This window comes from Plasmodium gonderi (genome assembly GCF_002157705.1).
Source record: "Plasmodium gonderi DNA, contig: Chr09, whole genome shotgun sequence".
NCBI lineage: Eukaryota > Apicomplexa > Aconoidasida > Haemosporida > Plasmodiidae > Plasmodium > Plasmodium gonderi.
Genome location: NW_021628934.1, coordinates 1231180 through 1251111, shown reverse-complemented (window position 1 = coordinate 1251111; position 19932 = coordinate 1231180). Strand labels below are relative to the sequence as shown.

The window sequence follows — 19932 nt, the reverse complement described above, 5'->3', positions numbered from 1 at the left end:
TTATGATTATACACATCACATTTCCCTTTTTTTTGTACCTTATTTTTAGTTTTTTTTTTTTTTTTTTATTTTAAAAAAATTTTGTATCGTACTATTAGTAACATACGCAAGTGCAAATCTTTGGAAGCAGAAAAATTTCCATATATTTTTGCACAACAACTTTTCTTCATTCCACGTCCATACAACACATATTCTTACTAAAATTAATATTGTATCTTTCCTTTCGTTTAGAAAAGGATATTTTCATTATTCCACTTTCTTTTTTTTTTTTTTTTTTTGTGTGTGCTCAAAAGATGAATTAGTTTCTTCATGAATGTATTCAAATGACCCATTTATTTTTTCCTATTTCGTGGTTCTTTTTTCCTTTTTGCTAGTAATCCAAATTCTGTTTATTGCTCACCAGCAGAAATGAATTCTTCGGAAAAAAAAAAAAAAATAAAATAAGAGACAGGCAAAGAGACAGGCAAAGAGACAGGCAAAGAGACAGGCAAAGAGACAGGCAAAGAGACAGGCAAAGAGACAGGCAAAGAGACAGGCAAAGAGGCAGACAACGAGACAGACAAAGGGACAGACAAAGGGACAGACAAAAGGACAGACAAAGGGACAGACAAAGGGACAGAAAAAGGGACAGACAACGAGACAGACAAAGGGACAGACAACGAGACAGACAAGGAAACCTTTTTTTGACATATGGGTAGAAAATGTGTTTAAAAAATAGAACAAATTGGGACAACCAAAATGGTTATATACATATGTACATATGTATTGGCGGAAGATGGTGCTACATTTTTCCTGGAAACAAGTTCATACACTCGTGTGAAAAAAAGTATTCACAGGTTGGAGAGATAAAAAAAGCTACCACTCCAAGGTGGCATTACGAGCAGTGTGACAATAAGAAGTATGGGAGGATAAGCGTTTCTTTTGAAAAATATGTTTCAAGTAAGCATATGAATAAACAGAAATGTGCATGTCAGACCATACAATTTTCACATTGTATATTCCTAACTTGACTATTTCTTTGACATGCAAATTTGAATTTTGTATTATTTTTTTTTTTTTTTTTTTTTTTTCACTTGTTTTGCAAATATCACAAGTACATTTTAATCTAACGTCCTTAACATGACATATAAAAACATCATCTGAAAAAACAAATTTATTTTCAATCGAATCGAAGGATAACTGAATGTAATATTTCTTGTAAATCTCAATAGATGGCAAATTTAATGTGTGATGAAATTTTTGCATTGAAATTTCCCTAGTTATGGCTTGAAAAATACATTCCAGTGTGTCAATTAAATAATGTTTTTCAAAAGATAATATGAAAGGAAATGTTTTCTCTTCTGTTTCATTATTGTAATATACATTTTTAGAAAATAGAGAATGAAAAGGAATTTCGTAAACATTATTAATTGTTCCTTTTAATTCTGTTAAATCACAATTGTTAAAAAGTTGATGTCTTTTTTCACAACTGTCACATATAAATGAATTCATATTTATAATTAAACCTATAATTGGGATATTAAAATATGTACACATATTTATTCCTTTCTTTACATCATTAATTGATAAATCATTTGGAGTTGTTATCATAATTACTCCATCGATATGTTCAGACTCGAATAAATTCAGGTGTATATCATTTGTTCCTGGAGGCATATCAATTATTAGGTAGTCCAATATTCCCCAGTCCACATTATTTATAAATTCCTTTATCAATTCATTCAGTACTGGCCCTCTGAAGGAGGAAAATCCTAAATTCTTCTTGTTCTTTATATATGAGTACGACATCAGCTTGACATCCTTATAGAGTAGCGGTTCGATTAGAAGAGGTCTCTCCTCGCAGTCGTCATGCATTTCTGCGTCCCTCGCTTCGTTCGCTTCGTTCACTTTTCCAACTTCGCTCACTTCTCCAGCATCTACAGCCTCTCCAACTCGCATCCCATTTTGCACTGACACATTTGCCAAATTTTGCTTCTCCTTCTTACCCCGAGGTGAGGGGCTGCGCCCCTCCTCCCCCCTGTAATTACTATGGGCATAGTTTTTCTGGGAATAAATGTGTGAACCTGTGAAGGTATTATCTAACTCAAAGATGGCATTTGTGTCAGTCCGATCATTCGACACAGTGAAGTCTGAGGGGTGCGTTCCTTGTTTCCTCTGTAATTTAACACTTTCTTTATATCCCTGATCCTGTTGTTTGGGTTCATGAATGTGATGCAGCGTCTGATTGTCGTGATTGTCATACTTGTCGCGATTGTCGTGATTGTCATACTTGTCGTGATTTTCTTCCCTCTTAAAGAGATGAGCTTGTTCATGTTTTGAATTTCTCCTTTCTGACTCATAAAATATTTTATTGGTTTTTCTTTTGACACTTTTAAATTTTGCATATGTACGTTCAAATGGGAGTAGAGTGGGTAAACTTGGTCCATTAATATCTGCATCTAAAAGTCCAACGGATGCTCCTTTTTTTTTTAAATAGAAAGAGAAATTAACAGAAAAGAATGATTTTCCAACTCCACCCTTGCAACTATAAACTAGTATAATATTCTCAATTTTTTTTTTTTTTTTTTTTGCCTTTTTTTCCTCCTCATCAAAAACATCATTTTGATTTAAATATATAAATGTTGTGTTAATATATGTGTCTTGGATCCATTCATACATGGTGAGCTTTTGTTTACACTCTGCTAACAATTCGTCCTTAACAGGACAAGCAGGAGTTGTCAAGTTCAGGTCAAACTCAACTACATACTTCCCATTTTCTTTTTCATTAATTTTTAAATTTCGTACAAAATTTAGTTCAACAATGTTTTTTTTTAAATCTGGATCTATCACACTTTTTAAGCAATCTAAAATTATTTCTTTCTTCTTTTTTATCTTTTCCACATCTTTTCCAAACACGAATTCTTCATCAATGAAATCACTGTCCATGGTGATGATTCTGTATGGTGTTCACTCTGGGTGGGGGTTAGAGACATTATCCCCGGTTATTGCTTCTTCCTCCATCCCTCCACTCCTTCACAAACACGCGAACACCCATACACACAATGAAAGCAATGAACACAGGAAAAGATATAGATGTATGAAGAAGCCTGCTGCAAAAATATGTCTCTACTTTTACTTCCCTGGGGGTCGTGGAAAAAAGCGGGACATTTGTACTATTTCGTTATATATATATATATATATATATATAGGTCAAATAAAATCACCGTTGGGACATATTTCTAATAATTTTGACTTTGCATTTTTATTTTTTTTTTGAATTGTAACTGGGTATGACTCTCCTAGTCCATCTCAAATTTGTATATCTACTCCACTAAATGGGTATGTACATATATTCACTGCTTGATCCATATGCACCTTGGGATGTTTTAATTTCCTTTTTTTTTCCTTTCCTTCTTGTTCTATACTAATTTTAGAGGGTAATATTCTACTATACACATTTGTAGTATATATGTATGAGTACGAGCACTACATGATGGTTACAGCTTGATGAAATGTTTTTCTTTTTTTGAAACTCAAAAAAAACTTTTGTATTCAACTCCCCCCCCCCAAAAAAAAAACAAAATGTGTTACTACTAAGTGCAATTTGTTGTCATATATTTATGTATTTATATATATATATATATATATATATATATATATATAATGCATGCTTCTAAATTTTTTTTCTTTTTTTTTTGTGGGTGAAGTGAGAGTTCTTGCAAGGGAAATCTTACCTGTACTTCTTTTTTTTTTTTTTTTTTTTTTTAAATCTCTACACGAAAGAAGAGCCGAAAAGGAGAAAAAATATATTCTGTTGCAACGTTACTTTCAAATGCATGAAAAAATTTCTCTCTAGTGAATAATATGCAGAAAAATTTGCATGTAGGGTTTAGATAGTATAAAAGAGGTAAAGCTTAAAATTTCGCACAGCAAGCACAAGCTTTGCAAATATCACGAAAATTGAAAGCATTGCCAACACTGCAACACTGCCAGCGTTGCGGGGTTTTCCTCCAATTCATCTCAAAAAACACACACAGACACAGTCTACTACCCCCTATGAAGTAAAAATTTTTTGCACCCCCTCACATTTTTTACATAAGCTCATCAAAGTTTCCTTGGGAATCACGCACATACACAAAAAAAAAAAAAAAAAAAAAAAAAAAAAAAAAAAAAAAAAAAAAAAAAAAAACACTAAACACATTAAAAAAAAATTTGAAGTGCAAAGGGTTGATATGATAAGGTGTGAAGGTGGTAGAATTTTTAAAAATACTTTCCTTTTTTTATTCCTCCCTCCTCTCTCTCTTCGACCTGCCGCTGTATTTTTTTTTTTTTTTTTTTTTTATAAGTATCACTTGTTTAATGTAACCATTTATGGTAACCACAAGTTACCATGACCCTGAGTGGGACATAGAATAATTTAAGAATGAGATCTCTCTTTTTATATTTCCACCAGTATTATCATCCCCCACTGCATGTTAACAAAAAAAAAAAAAAAAAAAAAAAAAAAAAAATACATAAATTTGTTTATACCTTATCCTGTGTAATAACTAAAAGAGAGTATTGTAATTTTACATACTTTCATTAACAAGTGGAGAAAAGCTTAAGGGAATGGGAAGTGGAAACATGACGGAAACAAATGTGGAAGATGCAGATAGCGGATTGGCTTTTTTCAGAAATGTAAGTAAATAAGAGTGGTATAACTTAGGCATGCAGTATGTGTGTGTTTATGTTAACCTTGGGGGGTGGGTAGGAAATTGTAATCTGACTAAAGTGTACAAGCCCCGTTTGATCAACACACATCCTGGCAGCACAATTTTGCTTTCAACACTTTGTATAACTTCCTCCCTCATCCGCAGATGTACGATAAGTATAGGGACGCATTTCTAAAACACCTCAAGGAGTATACCTTGGAAGATGAAATCAAAGAGCATATCTCGAAATATTATAAACTTTTATTTGATTACAACTGCTTGGGTAAGACACATGGATATTATTTTATGTCGGACGGATTGGCATCAAATTTTTCCAAAAAATTTGATGCAACAAAATGGAAAGAAATCTCTATATATCTGCACATCACTTATGCTAGGAGAGAAACATTGTGGAGGTGCATGCATTCTTTGCAAGGAATTGCTCTCTGATGTTGTCCATTTGGACTCGCTTCGCCCATAAGCAAGTCAACTCATCAGTTTACTATTTTTTTTTTTTTTTTTTTTAACAGGGGGCAAAAACAATAGAGGAATTCTAGTCATTCTTATTTATGAATATGTGAAGAATAGAGACATCAACAGCAACGAATGGGAGAAGGCGGCCTGTTTGGGTAACTATATCTCTTCTCTGCACAGTTTTTTTTTTATTACATTGTTTTATATTACATTATATTGTATTGTTTTGTATTGTTTTGTATTATTTTGTATTGTTTTGTATTATTTTGTATTATTTTGTATTATTTTGTATTATTTTGTATTGTTTTGTATTATTTTGTATTGTTTTGTATTATTTTTTTTATTTTAATTTTTATATTTTTTTGAGGAGAAAGTGCAAATATTCTCAGCCGTGCTTTTCCCTTTTTTTTATTTCATCAAAATGGGCATATCATATACCCATTTGTTTCTTCTTCTTCTTCTTTTACCTCATCAGCTTGGTGCATAGAAATCCTACAAGCTTCTTTCTTAGTAGCGGATGATATTATGGACAAAGGAGAAACTAGGAGAAATAAACATTGTTGGTAATGAGACTTTTCACACCATGTCTTGTCTATAAGTTACTTGAAACATATCCCTTTTTTCAAATTGGGTTTCACATTAGAATAGCCCTTCCTTCCTTTCCACTACCCCTTCCCCTTTTTTTTTTTTTTTTTTATTTTTGTTTTACTGTTTTTTTACTATTTTAAACAGGTACCTCTTAAAAGATGTGGAAACGAAGAACGCTGTCAACGATGTTCTACTTTTGTATAATTCCATTTATAAGTAATATAATTTGAAAGTCATAATTACGAAATTTTATAGGACGATTTTTTTTTTTTTTTTTTTTCCCTCCCCTTCCCAAGTGCACAACTTGGAGGACATTTCATATGACGTGGTATATTCATAAATGTGTAATAATATATAATATACTTTAACATGAACATATCCTTTGTCTCTTTCACTTAACTCAGACTCATAGAAATATATCTTCGAAATGAAAGCTGTTACGTTGATATCATAGCAACATTTAGAGATGCAACATTAAAAACGATAATTGGACAACATCTGGATACAAATATTTTTTCACATAAATATTCAGATGTACACCAAGAAATTGACGTCAATAATATAAATGTTCCAGAGCAACCCGTAGTTAATATAAATATGATTAATTTTAAAGTATATCAAAACATAGTTATTCACAAAACTGCTTATTACTCTTTCTTTCTCCCCATTGTATGTGGTTAGTGTTCATTAATAAAGATAGCATTTAACCAGTTCACATTCAGACAGTACACATTTAGACCAAGGGGTGTACATGCATGTGTTTCATGTCTCCTTGTATGTGTTTTTTTTTTTTTTTTTTTTTTTTTTTTTCCATATAGGGAATGGGACATGATGCTCATTCCATCGTTTGGAACTCGTGTAGCACATTTGTTTTTAACCCCACCTCAATGATTGATTCGTAGGTATGCTAATATCTGGAATTGCAGTAGACAATTTGATATACAAAAAAATTGAAGATATCTCCACACTTATGGGGGAGTATTTTCAAGTACGTAGAAAAGTACAACTACAGGGAGACACATATTAATCGATAAAGAAATAGAGAGTAGTGGGATGTGAACACATTGGGAATGAGACAAATACATTGTAGCGTCAATTGGCGTTGTTGCAAATTGTGAACCATATGTACAAAAGGGGCCAAAAAAAAATTTTTTTAAAATAAAAATTATGAAAAAATGAAAAAAAATTATGAAAAAATGAAAAAAAATTATGAAAAAATGAAAAAAAATTATGAAAAAATGAAAAAAAATAATGAAAAAATAAAAAAAAAATAATGAAAAAATGAAAAAAAATAATGAAAAAATAAAAAAAAAATAATGAAAAAATGAAAAAAAATAATGAAAAAGTAAAAACGAAAATAACCGTTCCTCACATTTCATCTTAGATCCATGACGATTACCTGGACATTTTTGGAGATTCTACAAAGACTGGGAAAGTTGGATCAGATATTCAAAATAACAAATTAACATGGCCGTTGATAAAAGTTAGATTTCGCAAAAATGAGAAAAAAAAAAAAAAAAAAGAAATTATACACATTTGCATCACACATTACCCAGATGAACTTAAGCCCGTTTCCCATTACCCCTCTTTTTTTACTTCATTTTTCTACTTCATTTTTTTTTTTTTTGTTATCTTTGCAGACCTTTGAACTATGTTCAGAATCGGATAAAATAAAAATAATAAAAAATTATGGAAAAAATAATTTAGCATGTGTAAAAATGATCGATAGTATTTATGAGCAATACAACATCAAGAAACATTATGAGGAATATGAACAAGTGCAGAAGGAAAAAATATTAAGGTAACTCTGTAAAAAAAAAAAAAAAAAGGGGAAAAAATAGGAGTGTTTGTTTGGATCATAATTTATTGTTACTAGTGATTTGGGGGCAAGTATCAAAAGTACCTGCTGGCGTTAAACGTTCATGTATATACACATATACATGGTCACGTATGTGTGTATCTTTGAGTGAATTCCTTCCTTTTTGTGCTTCCTATCCGTACGATTTCACATGTACATTTATTTTTTTTTTTATTTTATTTTAATTTTTTTTATTTTTTTTGCCCCCCCCCCCAAATCCCCCATTCCAGTGCCATAAGCGAGTTGCAGCATGAAGGTTACCACCCTGCGGAACACCACGAGAATATCAATTCATTAACTTTTTATTTTTGTGTTCTGCACAGTTGAACATTTGATCCTTTAATTTTATTCTGTCTCGTTAACTTTACGCACGTTTTACACATCACATATATAGGCACTTTTAATTATATATATATATATATATGTATGTATATATGTATATATATATATATTTTTTTTTTTTTTTTTTTTTTTCTTCCATCCACATGCAGGCATAGAATACGTACTGAAATATCTAATGGAAATTTTATTCACCGGTGTGTAATGCACTGATAATGAGATATCACATAACCCTAATAAATCTGCACCATCCAAATAGGTCTATACAAGGGGAGGAGGGGAAAATAAATAAGAATAAAGAAAAAAAAAAAAAAAAAAAGAAAAGAAAATAGGATAATTTAATGTATGTACAGGAAATTATATTTACAAAATGTATATATTCCACATATTTTTTGTAAACCTATGCTTTTGCTCATGTGCATAAACATTCTGAGTGGGATGTCCTCATGAACTCGCCCAGTTATGATACAATATAATTTGATATTATACGACATAGGATATGTCATATATACTGCATGTTGGGATTGTATCTCATTATATATGTTTCTTCCAATGTCTTTCATTTTTTTTTTTTTTTTTTTTTTTTTTTTTATATTTCCCCCTTTTTTTCTTAAATATAGACGTTAGTAAGGCTCCAAATAATTCTCATGGTAGCCCTCTCTCGTCTATTCATACTCGAAGCATAATTTTTTTTATTATAATTTACAAAATGGTTAGAAAATAGTTCAGTTCATTTTTTGCAGCTACCTATTTATGCACATTTAACAATTCGTGGAATATTTTTCTCACCCAGACAATGTTGGTGTGTTGTGAACAAGTGAATTATGGCATTCCATAAGAAAAAAAATAAATAAAACAAATAAAAAAAAATAATAATAAAATGAAATAATAAAATGAAATAATAAAATAAAATAAACAAATGAACAAATAAGAAACAGAAGAGCAAAAAAAGCTGTTTGGTCTATATACACATATGTAAACACATGTAGATATGCATATATGTGTGCACATTAATTTTTTTTTTTTCATTTTTTCATTTTTAAAAATATAGCCCTACACTTTGCATATTAAATTTAAAAATAAAATAACCTAAAATAACCTAAAATAAAATAACCTAAATTGCTACATATAGTGGAGACCTAGACACATGAAGGGGGGGAGGGATAACCCCAAAGAGAGTAATTCTTCCCATTTCCTCTGATGAGAAAAAAAATTTTTATCTCACCCAAGAAAGTATAAACATTATAATGAAAGTTGTAAACATCGCAAAAGCAGAAAAAGTTCAGGTATTTTTCATACATTTACTTTAGGACTATTTACTAGAAATTTCCATTTCATATACATGGGTTTCTTTTCTCATTTTTCTGATTTTCTGATTTGCTGGTTATTTAATAAAGTGATGGGATAGTATGTATATACACTCATAATATTTTTTTTTCCTCATGCCCTTGTTCATTTCGAGCGCTTCGATTTGAACTGAGATGATGTTGCACCATTTTTTTTTTATTTTCGATTCCCAATTTGTGAAGGCAACACATCATACTCCGATTTCGCACGGTCATCCATAAAAGACGTGAAAATAAAAGAAGTAAGAAAATACCAAAAAATCCAAGAAAATACCAAAATTAAGAAAACTCCAAGAAAATCCCAAAAATTAAGAAAACTCCAAGAAAATCCCAAAAATTAAGATAACTCCTCAATATAAACTATACAAACTAGAGTCATAGTAAGACATGCAGATTTGGAAACACAGTTGGGTGAACCCATTTAGATTTTCCATTAGCAAAGTGGTGATGTGATTAATTGTAGCACCAGGAGTCCCTCTCTTCATGAGTGTAATGAAACTTGAGATAGTTTACAGCCACTCACTTTGCACATGTGTAAATGAGAAAATAGAATAATACTTCCACCACTTCCACTACTTGAAATAGTTCGAAGAAGGAGAAGAAGTTAGGACAAGTTGCGACAAGACCAACTCATAGGCAAGAGCTGAAAACCACTCGTGTGAATTTTTCCAAAAAAAAAAAAAAAAAAAAAAAATCTCATAAGAGAAAAAAAAGCAGTGAAATTAATCATACACAATATAGTCCTGTCAGCAAAACTATGGATATCGAAAATGCCAAGAAACATCTTAGCGAATTACAAAAAGAACGAAGGAAAAAAAAAATCACTCTACCACATATTTTTAGAAGCAAAACAGTTATTAAGGAAGAGTCGAATGATGTAGTTAGAGAAAATGGTAAATGTGAAGTTTTAGAAAAGCATTTCCCTTACATTATTAGTAAACCCATAATTCACTTATGTGCTGAGAATGAAATGGTAGATAACTTAAAAAAGAAAAAGTCATTCAATGAGACAGGTTCAACTAAATTATTTGATGATATATCTGTAGGAAATTGTACAGAGAATTCTATACTGAGAGAAATGATTGATATGAGTATAGATGATGAAACATTAAATTTAGGGGTTCTATTCACGGGTTTGACAGCACCTGGTGGACATAACATAATATGTGGTATATTAGATAGTCTAAAGAAAAAAAATAAAAAAAATATATTATATGGTTTCTTAAACGGATTTGAAGGGGTAAAAAAATATTGCTTCATGGAACTGAAGAATGAATATATTAGTATGTTTAGAAATAGTGGTGGTTTTGATATGATAAAAACTAGCTCATTCGATTCTTTAAAAGAAATCGAAAAAAAAAAATGTTTCAAAATATGTAGACACCTTAATTTGGCAGGACTTATTATTGTTGGAGATGTAGAAAGCAGTAAGCAGATCACCCACTTGGCTGAATATTTCGAAAAAGTTAATACTACTGCTAAGCAGCGGAGACATAAAGCATCGATTGTAGGAAGTAAATGTGATAGAACAGAAGATGAAGCAAACCAAGTAGACATAGAACACTTCGAGGATGATAGAACTTATGAAATTGTAAGTGATCTTAGTGATGAGGAAATAAAAGCAAAATATCCAAGAAAAAGAAAAAACAGAAATAGACAAACCTCAATTGTATGTGCACCCAAAACAGTGTACAATGAAATGAAAAGTAAATTAATTGAATGTTCCCTAGGATTCGATACCACTATTTTTTCATACTGTCAATATATAAGTTATTTAATTTCACATGTAAAAACATATCAGAGTGGGTATCATTTTGTTAAGGTTATTGGGAATTCTTCAAGTCATGTGGCTCTCGAATGTTTCTTACAAACCAAGGTTAACATCGTTCTAGTCAGTGAAGAAATTAAAAAAAAAAAAAAAAAACTAAAAGATATAATAAATTTTATTGCTCATGTTGTTCAAACCAGGTATCAAATGCTTAAGAAAAAATATGGCATCATCATAACACCTGAGGGATTATTGGGTAAAATTGTGGAATTCAAAAAAATGGTTAAAGCACTCATATGCGCTAAGAAGCAATTTGAAAACTTCACATTCGATGAACAAGAGATAAAAAAAAAGATGGAAAAACACTTAGATGCCGATAGTATGGAGCTTTTTCATTCTCTCCCTCTCTTCTTTCAGAAGAACCTCTTGGACGAAATCAAATCTGAGAAATTTCAGGTAATGCGCAAAATGTTCCTCTCCTCCGTCACTACTACTATAGTTACTACCACCACTACCATTACCCTGTGTGTACCTCCTTGTCTTTTCTTCTTCCCCAGAATATGCATATACATACGCGAGTGCTATTACACGGTGTCAGCACTGCTGTTCTAATTCATTTCTCACGCTTACATTCACTTTTCTCATCATTCTTTGTAATTACTACTCCGTACACATGTCCATTCTTTCTTCCCTTATGTGTCCCTTTATTTTATTTTACTTTATTTTATTTTACTTTATTTTATTTTACTTTATTTTATTTTACTTTATTTTATTTATTTATTTTTTTTTTTTTTTTCAGTACTCGCGCCTTAAAACGGAAGAGCTCCTTTTGACCTGCGTGAAAAAGCAAATAGAAGAAAAAAAAATAAAAGACATTAAGTTTGTTTCCCATTCGTATGAAAATGATATTACTTGTTCTCTTCCATCAAACTTCGATTGTGCTTACAGTTACATACTAGGATTGGGCTGTGTTGAAATTGTGGAAAATAATTACAACGGTTATTTATGTATCATCAGAAACTTAAAAAATCTGCTGCACGCCCCACAGAAGGTGGAATTGCTGGGTGTACCTCTCTCTCGCTTAATGAGGGTTAAGAAGGTTGAGATACATGAGGGAAAAAAAGGAGATGTCAAAAGGGAGGGCTCTTGGGACAATCATGATCACCTTGGCCACGAAGCAATGTCGAATCTGAATGACCACGAAGCAAAATCAAATCAGAATGACCACGAAGCAAAGTCAAATCAGAATGACCACGAAGCAATGTCGAATCTGAATGACGACGAAGCAAAGCCGAATCTGAATGACAACGCAATCTTTGTGAAAAAAAAAAAAATAAACTTAAGCAACACATATTTCTTAAAATACAAAAAATATAGATGCATGTTGCTTTATGCCGATATGTATAGAACCCATTGTGGGATCCAGTTCGAGAGTAACATGATTGAAGACAATGATGAATGTGCCTTGATTTCCCCTAACAAGTTGAACAAAATCTTTTCAAGCCCTTCTTCTAAATATTGCTCTAAATGGTCTGAGATATTCAATAGAATAAACTTCACTCTTTCTGGGTTCAGTGGGAAGTACTTGTGTGGAGAAAGATGCTTTGGGGGAATACATACTGAGGTAGACTATTTGAAAAATGAAGTAGAGAAGGTGGACATCCACGAGATTCTTCAGGAGAGTGAGCGAATAAAGCCGGGAACGTCCGAGGATGCAACTCCTCAGGGCTACGAACATGTGTCTGAGTGCAGAAAGGAGGAAAATGAACATTCAGCAGGGAACTCCAACTCCAGCATCAAGTGCAGCCCCAATTGCAACTTCAAGTGCAGCCCCAATTGCAACTTCAAGAACAACCCCAATTGCAACTTCAAGAACAACCCAAACTGTAATGTAAGCTCTGCACAGGTCTGGCCCCCCTCCGAAATTGAACAGATACTATCGATGACTACCATAAAATTCAACACGAATCTAATTCGACACAACAGTGAAATTGTGTACGTAGATAGCCACTTCGAATCCAGTTTAAATTTGGAATCCTTTGAATACATAGACAAGATAAAAGAGATTTATGTAATCCGAGAAAAGCCCGTGAATATGAATAAAAGATCTAGATGTAATGATAAATGCACATTTGTAAAAACAAAAAATGTAGGCCTTGTAATCCTTTCTCATAGTGTGCCAGGAGTAAATAACATAATAGCAGGTTTGCATGAAAGACTTTCAATGAATAACATAAAATTAATCGGTTTTTTGAAAGGGATAAGAGGATTATTAAATAATGATGTGTGCATAATTAAAGATAGTTATGTGAGGAATTATGTAAATTTGGGGGGAGCTGCATTGCTAGGTGTGCAATTAGAATGGAATAAAAGGGATGGTAACGAATGTGGGAACAGTGAAATAGTTGGTATTCACGATTTGATGAAAGAAAAATATATGGAAGAAATAATAAAAAATTGTAGAAAAAATAGGATTACAAATTTAGTTTTCATTGGAGATGAAAAAGTAATATCTCTTATGAATATACTTAATGATAAATTTATAAAAAAAAAAGTAGACATAAAAATTGTAACAGTTCCAATTTCTTTATACAATAGTTTTTATAAAAATTTAATTGAATGTAGCATAGGTTATCATTCAATGGTTCATACTATGAGTGATATAATTGGAAATTTACAGACCTATACAATCAATATGAATACATTTTACTACTTTGTTAAAATACCCACGAATATTTCCTCTTCGTCACTTTTGTCTATACAATTACAAACACATTGTAATATTTGCTTAATTGGAGAATGCATAGATTATCAAATGATTACTCTCCATGAACTTATTAAACAAATTTCAACAATTATCATTGAAAGAATAAATCGGAAAAAATTTTATGGAATTATATTACTAAGTTCAAATTTAATCTTTAGAATCACTGATTTTCACCATTTACTCTCTGATGTGAACCAAAATATAAATAATCAAGATGAGTTAAATCAAATTATCAATGAATCTATCCTTGATGATAAGTAAGCATTGTGTAATTCTTCTACCACATCTGAGTTGTTCTGAGACAAAAAAAAACATCATGATAGATGTGCAGAAAAAAAAAAAAAAAAAAAAAGAACATACTATGCCATCGATTAACCGATACATAAATCACTTCTCTTAACAAAATTTTTTATTCATTTCCAGGATTGTAAAAAAGTTAACCAAAGAAAGTGTGGAATTGTTGAGAATTTGTACTAAAACAGTGAAGGAAAAACTTCTAGACACAAAAAAAAGACAAGATGAAGATGTAGATGCAAACTTTGAATTCATGCTTGTAGAAGAAATAAAAAAATACATAAAAGAAGTTATGTCAAAAGCTAAGGAAAAAAAAGAAGTGTATGCCTTCAAAGAACATATGAAAACTGTGAAAAGTAACCTGATACTAAAAGATACGAAAGTCTATAGTAATATCAATTATATACAGCATTTTAAAAGTGTTATTAAAAATATGGATATGGAAATAAATTGCTGTTTTCCAACACACTTTGATAATTCATTAGCATTTTCTCACGGCCTACTAGCTGGTATAGCTATTGAAAATGATCTGGTGAATTATGTCACATCTATAAGACATTTAAACTTGAATAAACAAAATTGGAGTAGTTCTCTCTACCCAGGTTGTTATTTTCTCAATCGGAATGATATGTGGACCTACGACGGGGTAATAAGAAAAAAACACTGAGAGAAAAAAAATAAAAAAGTGCACGCACTCTGTCGTGCATCAATTGATTTTCCTGATGCCCATTCCGCAAACAAAATTATAACACGTTTACATTTTTATCCTTTTCCTTAACATATATATGTATATGTGTGTATATATATGCATAGTACCCTTATGTCGCCCCGGAAGCCGTTTCAGTGAAGTCGAGTCAAATGGCCACCATCAAACATAATGCAGATACGGTATTTAGGAAGGGAGAGAAAGAAACCAAAAGAGGAATGAATAGAAAAAAATTAACGCACCTTGTGTTATATATACTTCCACGTGTCGTCGCACATCCTTGCAAAATTTCCACACATCGCTATACATGGAGAAATGGAAATAACCCCAAAATGACACAATCAATTTCCGCTACTTAAGCATATATCACCCATTCATTTATTCCATCACACCCCACCACCTCTCTCTTTACAGTGGGCTTACAACGATTGTTACATTTTTGTCGGACCATATCAACATGAAGTTAACTCAGACAGTCCTGTATGTTTTTCACACATCTTCTAATGGATGATACACAAATAAAAAGGTCTTCCAAAGAGAATGGATATTATTTTATTTTTTTATTTTTTTATTTTTTTTGCATTTTTACCTTTTGGAATGAAAGATCCTCAAGGGAAATAGAAGCGAATGGTGTCACATAAAAATGAGAGTTCACCTTTTGGACTGGTTTTTCATTCTTCGAAAGATGCATAAAAGAGTCGAAAAAAAAAAAAAAAAAATTTTAAATCACATGGAAAAAATGAAACGCTCAAAAAAGAAAAAAAAAAAAAAAATATATATATATATATAAAATGATAAAAGAGTGTCATAAAACGGGGTGATAAAAAAGGAAAAAAAATGAAAAAACTTACTAAACATAGCAAACGGTTACACAGAACGATTGCCATTATACTCGTGAACCGTGAAACATGCATTCTTCACACGATACTGTAAAACCTAGTTCCTTTTTTTTTTTTTTTTTTTTTTTCTTGCCCCTTTTGTACATGCATGTTATTTTGTACAGGGGAATATTTTTATTTTCCCCACGTCTGGTTCACCTAACTGCTCATAAGAAAATAAGAATAACACTAACACTGCGCTTAGAGAAACACATGACCCATGTCGTCATGGGATCACATGAATCGACACGATCTCATGTGTATCGTCACGTTTTCTCATGTATCGCCTGTCTGATACAACACATAGGGTGGGGAAAAAGGCTGAATGAAGGAAATGATTTTTCTGCATGCATCTATTTGTGAGCCTCACATAATATTCTTCCATTTATAATGTACATTATGATGTATGACCAATCATGTAAAGGAGGATACATAGTTAATCGATCTTGAATCTTTACTTTTTCTTGGGGGATGGTAAATTAATTCCTAATACCCGATTGAGTTTTTGAATTATGACATTATTTGGGATAGCTTTTCCGTTTTCATATTCCTTAATTACAGATTCACTTTCATTAACTAATCTAGCTAGCTGTGCTTGTGTTAATTTTTTATTAATTCTTGCTTGCTGTAATGCTCTTGAAAAAACAGGAGTGACTCTATCAATTTTGAAGTTTTCAGTTTCTTGTTCAATTTTCGCTTTATTTTCTATTATTAAATTCCCTTTACATGATTTGTTTTTACCACCTAAAAATTTCTTTTCTACTTCTACATCTATCCCCAACTTTCGCGCTTCCTGAATATTTTTTGGTTTTGGTTTCTTCTCATTTTTGTGCCAGATAACTGGCTTAAGGTCTTGGTGATCCATGTCACAACAAAAGTTTGGATATGTCTTCTTTATATGGTAAATTATCTGTTTCCTTTTTTTTTTATTTTTAATCTAGAGAATGCATTTATCCTATACCCTTTTGATTAGTCAATCTTGATATATAAAAAACTTATGTGTTGCCTAAGTTCGTGATGGAAAAATTCAAAACTCACAACGCATGGGGTATGGAAGGTTTTATATAACTTTATAAAAACAAGGTGAGAAATTATGTTTGCAGGTTGCAATTTGTGTAAATGTGCTTTGTTTGTGCGTATACATTTATTTTACCGGTTGGTTTGAATTATATTTTGTTCTTATTGTGATTTTATCATGTTTTCATCATGTTATCATCACCTTATCATCACGTTTTTATTACGTTCTTTTTATATGTGTGAAAAAATCAGCACAGGGTGTTTTCATTTATATAAGTTGTGAAAACTTGATTAAAAGGCAGGAATGGCTTGAAAAAAAGAAGCAACGAATTCATCTCTAATATAATTCATCTGTGATGTAACTCATCTGTGATGTAATTCATCTATGATGTAATTCAGCGCGCTTACCAGTACGGAGCAGCAATGTATATTGGCATTAGTGATCCTTTTTCACAACACTGGAAAATAATTTTAAAAATGGAATGATCGTTTTTCTTTCGCTTGGTTTCGCTTGATTATTTATTTGTTCTTTTTATTCACTTTAAGTGTATCTTCTTTTCTCATATTTTTTCTGTACGGTTTTTTGTTACACTTTTTCGCTGCGTTTTCAGTTTTTTTTTTTTTTTTTTTTTTTTTTTTTTCTTTTGCACTGTAACAACGTGAGCAGTGGCCAGTTGGGTACTTAAACATAGTTACACAGTATCCTCCATTTATTTATGCAGAAGTGAATAATATGTGAACACTACTTCTTTTTTCCCCAATCATAAACACGTGGGGAGTGTGGAATACTTCATTTTCGTCTCGCAACTCTGCTTAATTTCTAGTTTCTCGTTTTGGCACCATTCTCCCGTTTTAAGGAGTTTTCAGTTTTTTTATTATTTTTTTTTTCCCTTTTTGAGTGTCGCATGTATAATTCTGGAAATTGTGAATTTTATTTTTATTTTTTTTTTTTAAAAAACCTTGCTAAGTAATAACTCCAGAAAGTATATTTTCTTGAGAATTAAGAAATTGGTAAATGATTTAAGCCCCTCCCGCACACGGCAAAAACATTTCTATCTTGCCAAGCATGACAAGCACTACACACAAGTTGTCACATTTCCAACGTGTTTAAGTTGTCATATAAACTTGACATATTTTCAAACACTTGGAACATTTTTGTGAACAAGCTTTTTGGAAATAGTGAGATTCATAGAGAAGATATTGAAGGAGAAAGAAGACTGATCTTTTTTTTTTTTTTTTTTTTTTAACCCACTCAGACGCAAAGTTTTCTTACAGCGTTTTTGAAAGAAAAGGTTAGGCCTTTCACAATTTATAAAAAAAAAAAAAAAAAAAAAAAAACACAACATAACATAGCATAATATACAACGTAGAATAGTATAATACAACATAGAATAGCATAACAAAACATAACATAACATAACACAAAATAACACAAGGACTTGCACGCTGGCAGATGCACATATATCTTCTGTTTCCTGTTTTTTTTTTTTTTCAGGTACCCAGGCATAAAAATTAGACGAAGTAGTTGAATGAAGGATCTGTAGGCAAAACTTAATGAAATTCTTTTGTCTGCTTTTCTGCATTTATTTTTGCATTGGTCTATTTTTTACGTGTTACAATGGCGTGCGATTTGGAAAAGATTGAGGAGAAGGAACGTGAGAAACCGAATGTTGTCATTCAGTTAAATTCTTTGGGACTTGATGAACTCATATCCTTAACTTTGAAATTGGAAGAGGTATGATGTCACAATTGAGTTTTTTTTTTTTTTTTTTTTTTTTTTTTTTTTTTTTTTTTTGGGGTAGTGGGGAAAAGCGGGGAAGAAAAGTAGAAAAACAATTTAATTCTCCTCATTTCACCGATTATTAACACGTATCTATTCTTTTTTTCCATAAACAATGTGTATATTCGATTATATGTTTCATTGTGTATGTAGTTTTTTGCTCACTTCATTCCCTGTTGCCATGAAGGAATGCAATTAAATATGCACACGTCTATGCGTTTTCTTCACTTTTGCTTCACGTTTGCTTCACGTTTGCTTCTCGATTTCTTCCTCTTCTTGTCCCCTCTTTCAGGAATGGAAGTTAATAAAAAAGAATTACGCAATTTTGGAAGGAGCCGTGTTGACATACGACAAGTGTAAAAACTCAGTTGAGCAACTGAATCCTACAAAATTCGAAGCCAAAAACTTTAATGCATTTATGAATGAATTAGAACGATCCGAATTAATAAAACTTTGCAACAGGGAGCAGACAGCAGAGGGTGGGGTTGTACCTCGAGATAATGAAGAATACAAACCAAAGGATAATAGCGTAGAACAATTGGACAATCTAATTCACAAAATAGAGATAACGAAGAAGGAAGAACAAGAGGATCAGGCGAAGTCCTTGGATGTCCACATACCTCTGACATCTTTGGTTTACATCCCTGGTAAAAGATGCAAAGTGGTTTAGAACGTTTGATCACCCAATTTGAGTAGCCATTTTGAGTAGCCATTTTGAGTGGCCAATTTGAGTAGCCATTTTGAGTAGCCAATTTGAGTAGCCACTTCACTCAGTATAGACCACTTTCATCTTCTCGTTTTTTCCCCCATCAGGCAAAATTGTGAATACAGAAAATTTCCTTGTACGCATGGGGACTAACTACTATGTGCAGAGAAATGCTAAGCAAACTATCGATTATTTTAACAACAAAATAAAAAAGTTAAATGAACAAATAAAACGTTTAAAAGTGACGATAATAGAAAAAAAAAATGAAATAGATTTATGTAAAAATTATATTCAGATTAAGCGTGAATTACAAATGAATGCAATGAATACCAATGCAAATGCTACAAGCACAAGTGGGAATGCAAACACGAATGAAAATGCACATTCCGCTACTTCACGTGATGCCAATCCGTAGGGCGTAGGGGGAGCGACTGCCTGAAGTGCAATAGATGCTGTTTTCACATCATATCATATCACATTATATTACTTTTTTTTTTTTTTTTTTTTTTTTTTTAATTCGTCTCGATTGAATGGGCTAACATATCAAAAAAATATGCGTGTGAAGGTAAATACAAACGCATAAAAAAATGTGTGAAAGAAAAAGAAAAGAACCTTTTGCAGAATCACACGTAGTGTGCTTTACAGAGATGAAAAAAAACGCACGTTTGTGTTGACACATCTCAATCATAAACAACTATCAACAATTTGAATTAACAAAATATTTCCAACATCTTCCCAATT

At 31.6% G+C, this 19932-nt stretch overlaps 5 protein-coding genes across 5 annotated transcripts; 3 read left to right on the top strand and 2 right to left on the bottom strand.

Moving 5' to 3' along the window:
* Positions 1-855: 855 nt before the first annotated feature.
* On the bottom strand, positions 856-2925 carry PGO_092550 (hypothetical protein, conserved; the record flags this gene model as incomplete). Its single annotated transcript, XM_028687843.1, has 1 exon — positions 856-2925. One exon carries the CDS (start codon positions 2923-2925, stop codon positions 856-858), a length of 2070 nt encoding a protein of 689 aa, XP_028543644.1.
* Positions 2926-4587: 1662 nt separating this feature from the next.
* Positions 4588-8134, top strand: PGO_092540 (geranylgeranyl pyrophosphate synthase; the record flags this gene model as incomplete). Its single annotated transcript, XM_028687842.1, has 11 exons — positions 4588-4656; positions 4836-4953; positions 5201-5299; positions 5620-5707; positions 5877-5948; positions 6137-6408; positions 6635-6720; positions 7117-7215; positions 7373-7533; positions 7821-7846; positions 8082-8134. 11 exons carry the CDS (start codon positions 4588-4590, stop codon positions 8132-8134), a joined length of 1143 nt encoding a protein of 380 aa, XP_028543643.1.
* A 1898-nt stretch (positions 8135-10032) lies between these two features.
* Positions 10033-15314, top strand: PGO_092530 (6-phosphofructokinase; the record flags this gene model as incomplete). The annotated part of the gene is made up of 5 exons (XM_028687841.1): positions 10033-11499; positions 11843-14067; positions 14234-14750; positions 14918-14992; positions 15225-15314. 5 exons carry the CDS (start codon positions 10033-10035, stop codon positions 15312-15314), a joined length of 4374 nt encoding a protein of 1457 aa, XP_028543642.1.
* Positions 15315-16142: 828 nt separating this feature from the next.
* Positions 16143-16553, bottom strand: PGO_092520 (multiprotein bridging factor type 1; the record flags this gene model as incomplete). Its single annotated transcript, XM_028687840.1, has 1 exon — positions 16143-16553. One exon carries the CDS (start codon positions 16551-16553, stop codon positions 16143-16145), a length of 411 nt encoding a protein of 136 aa, XP_028543641.1.
* Positions 16554-18323: 1770 nt separating this feature from the next.
* PGO_092510 (prefoldin subunit 5) lies at positions 18324-19606 on the top strand (the record flags this gene model as incomplete). Its single annotated transcript, XM_028687839.1, has 3 exons — positions 18324-18440; positions 18778-19132; positions 19299-19606. The coding sequence occupies 3 exons, from the start codon at positions 18324-18326 to the stop codon at positions 19604-19606; spliced, it is 780 nt and encodes a 259-aa protein (XP_028543640.1).
* Positions 19607-19932: the final 326 nt, after the last annotated feature.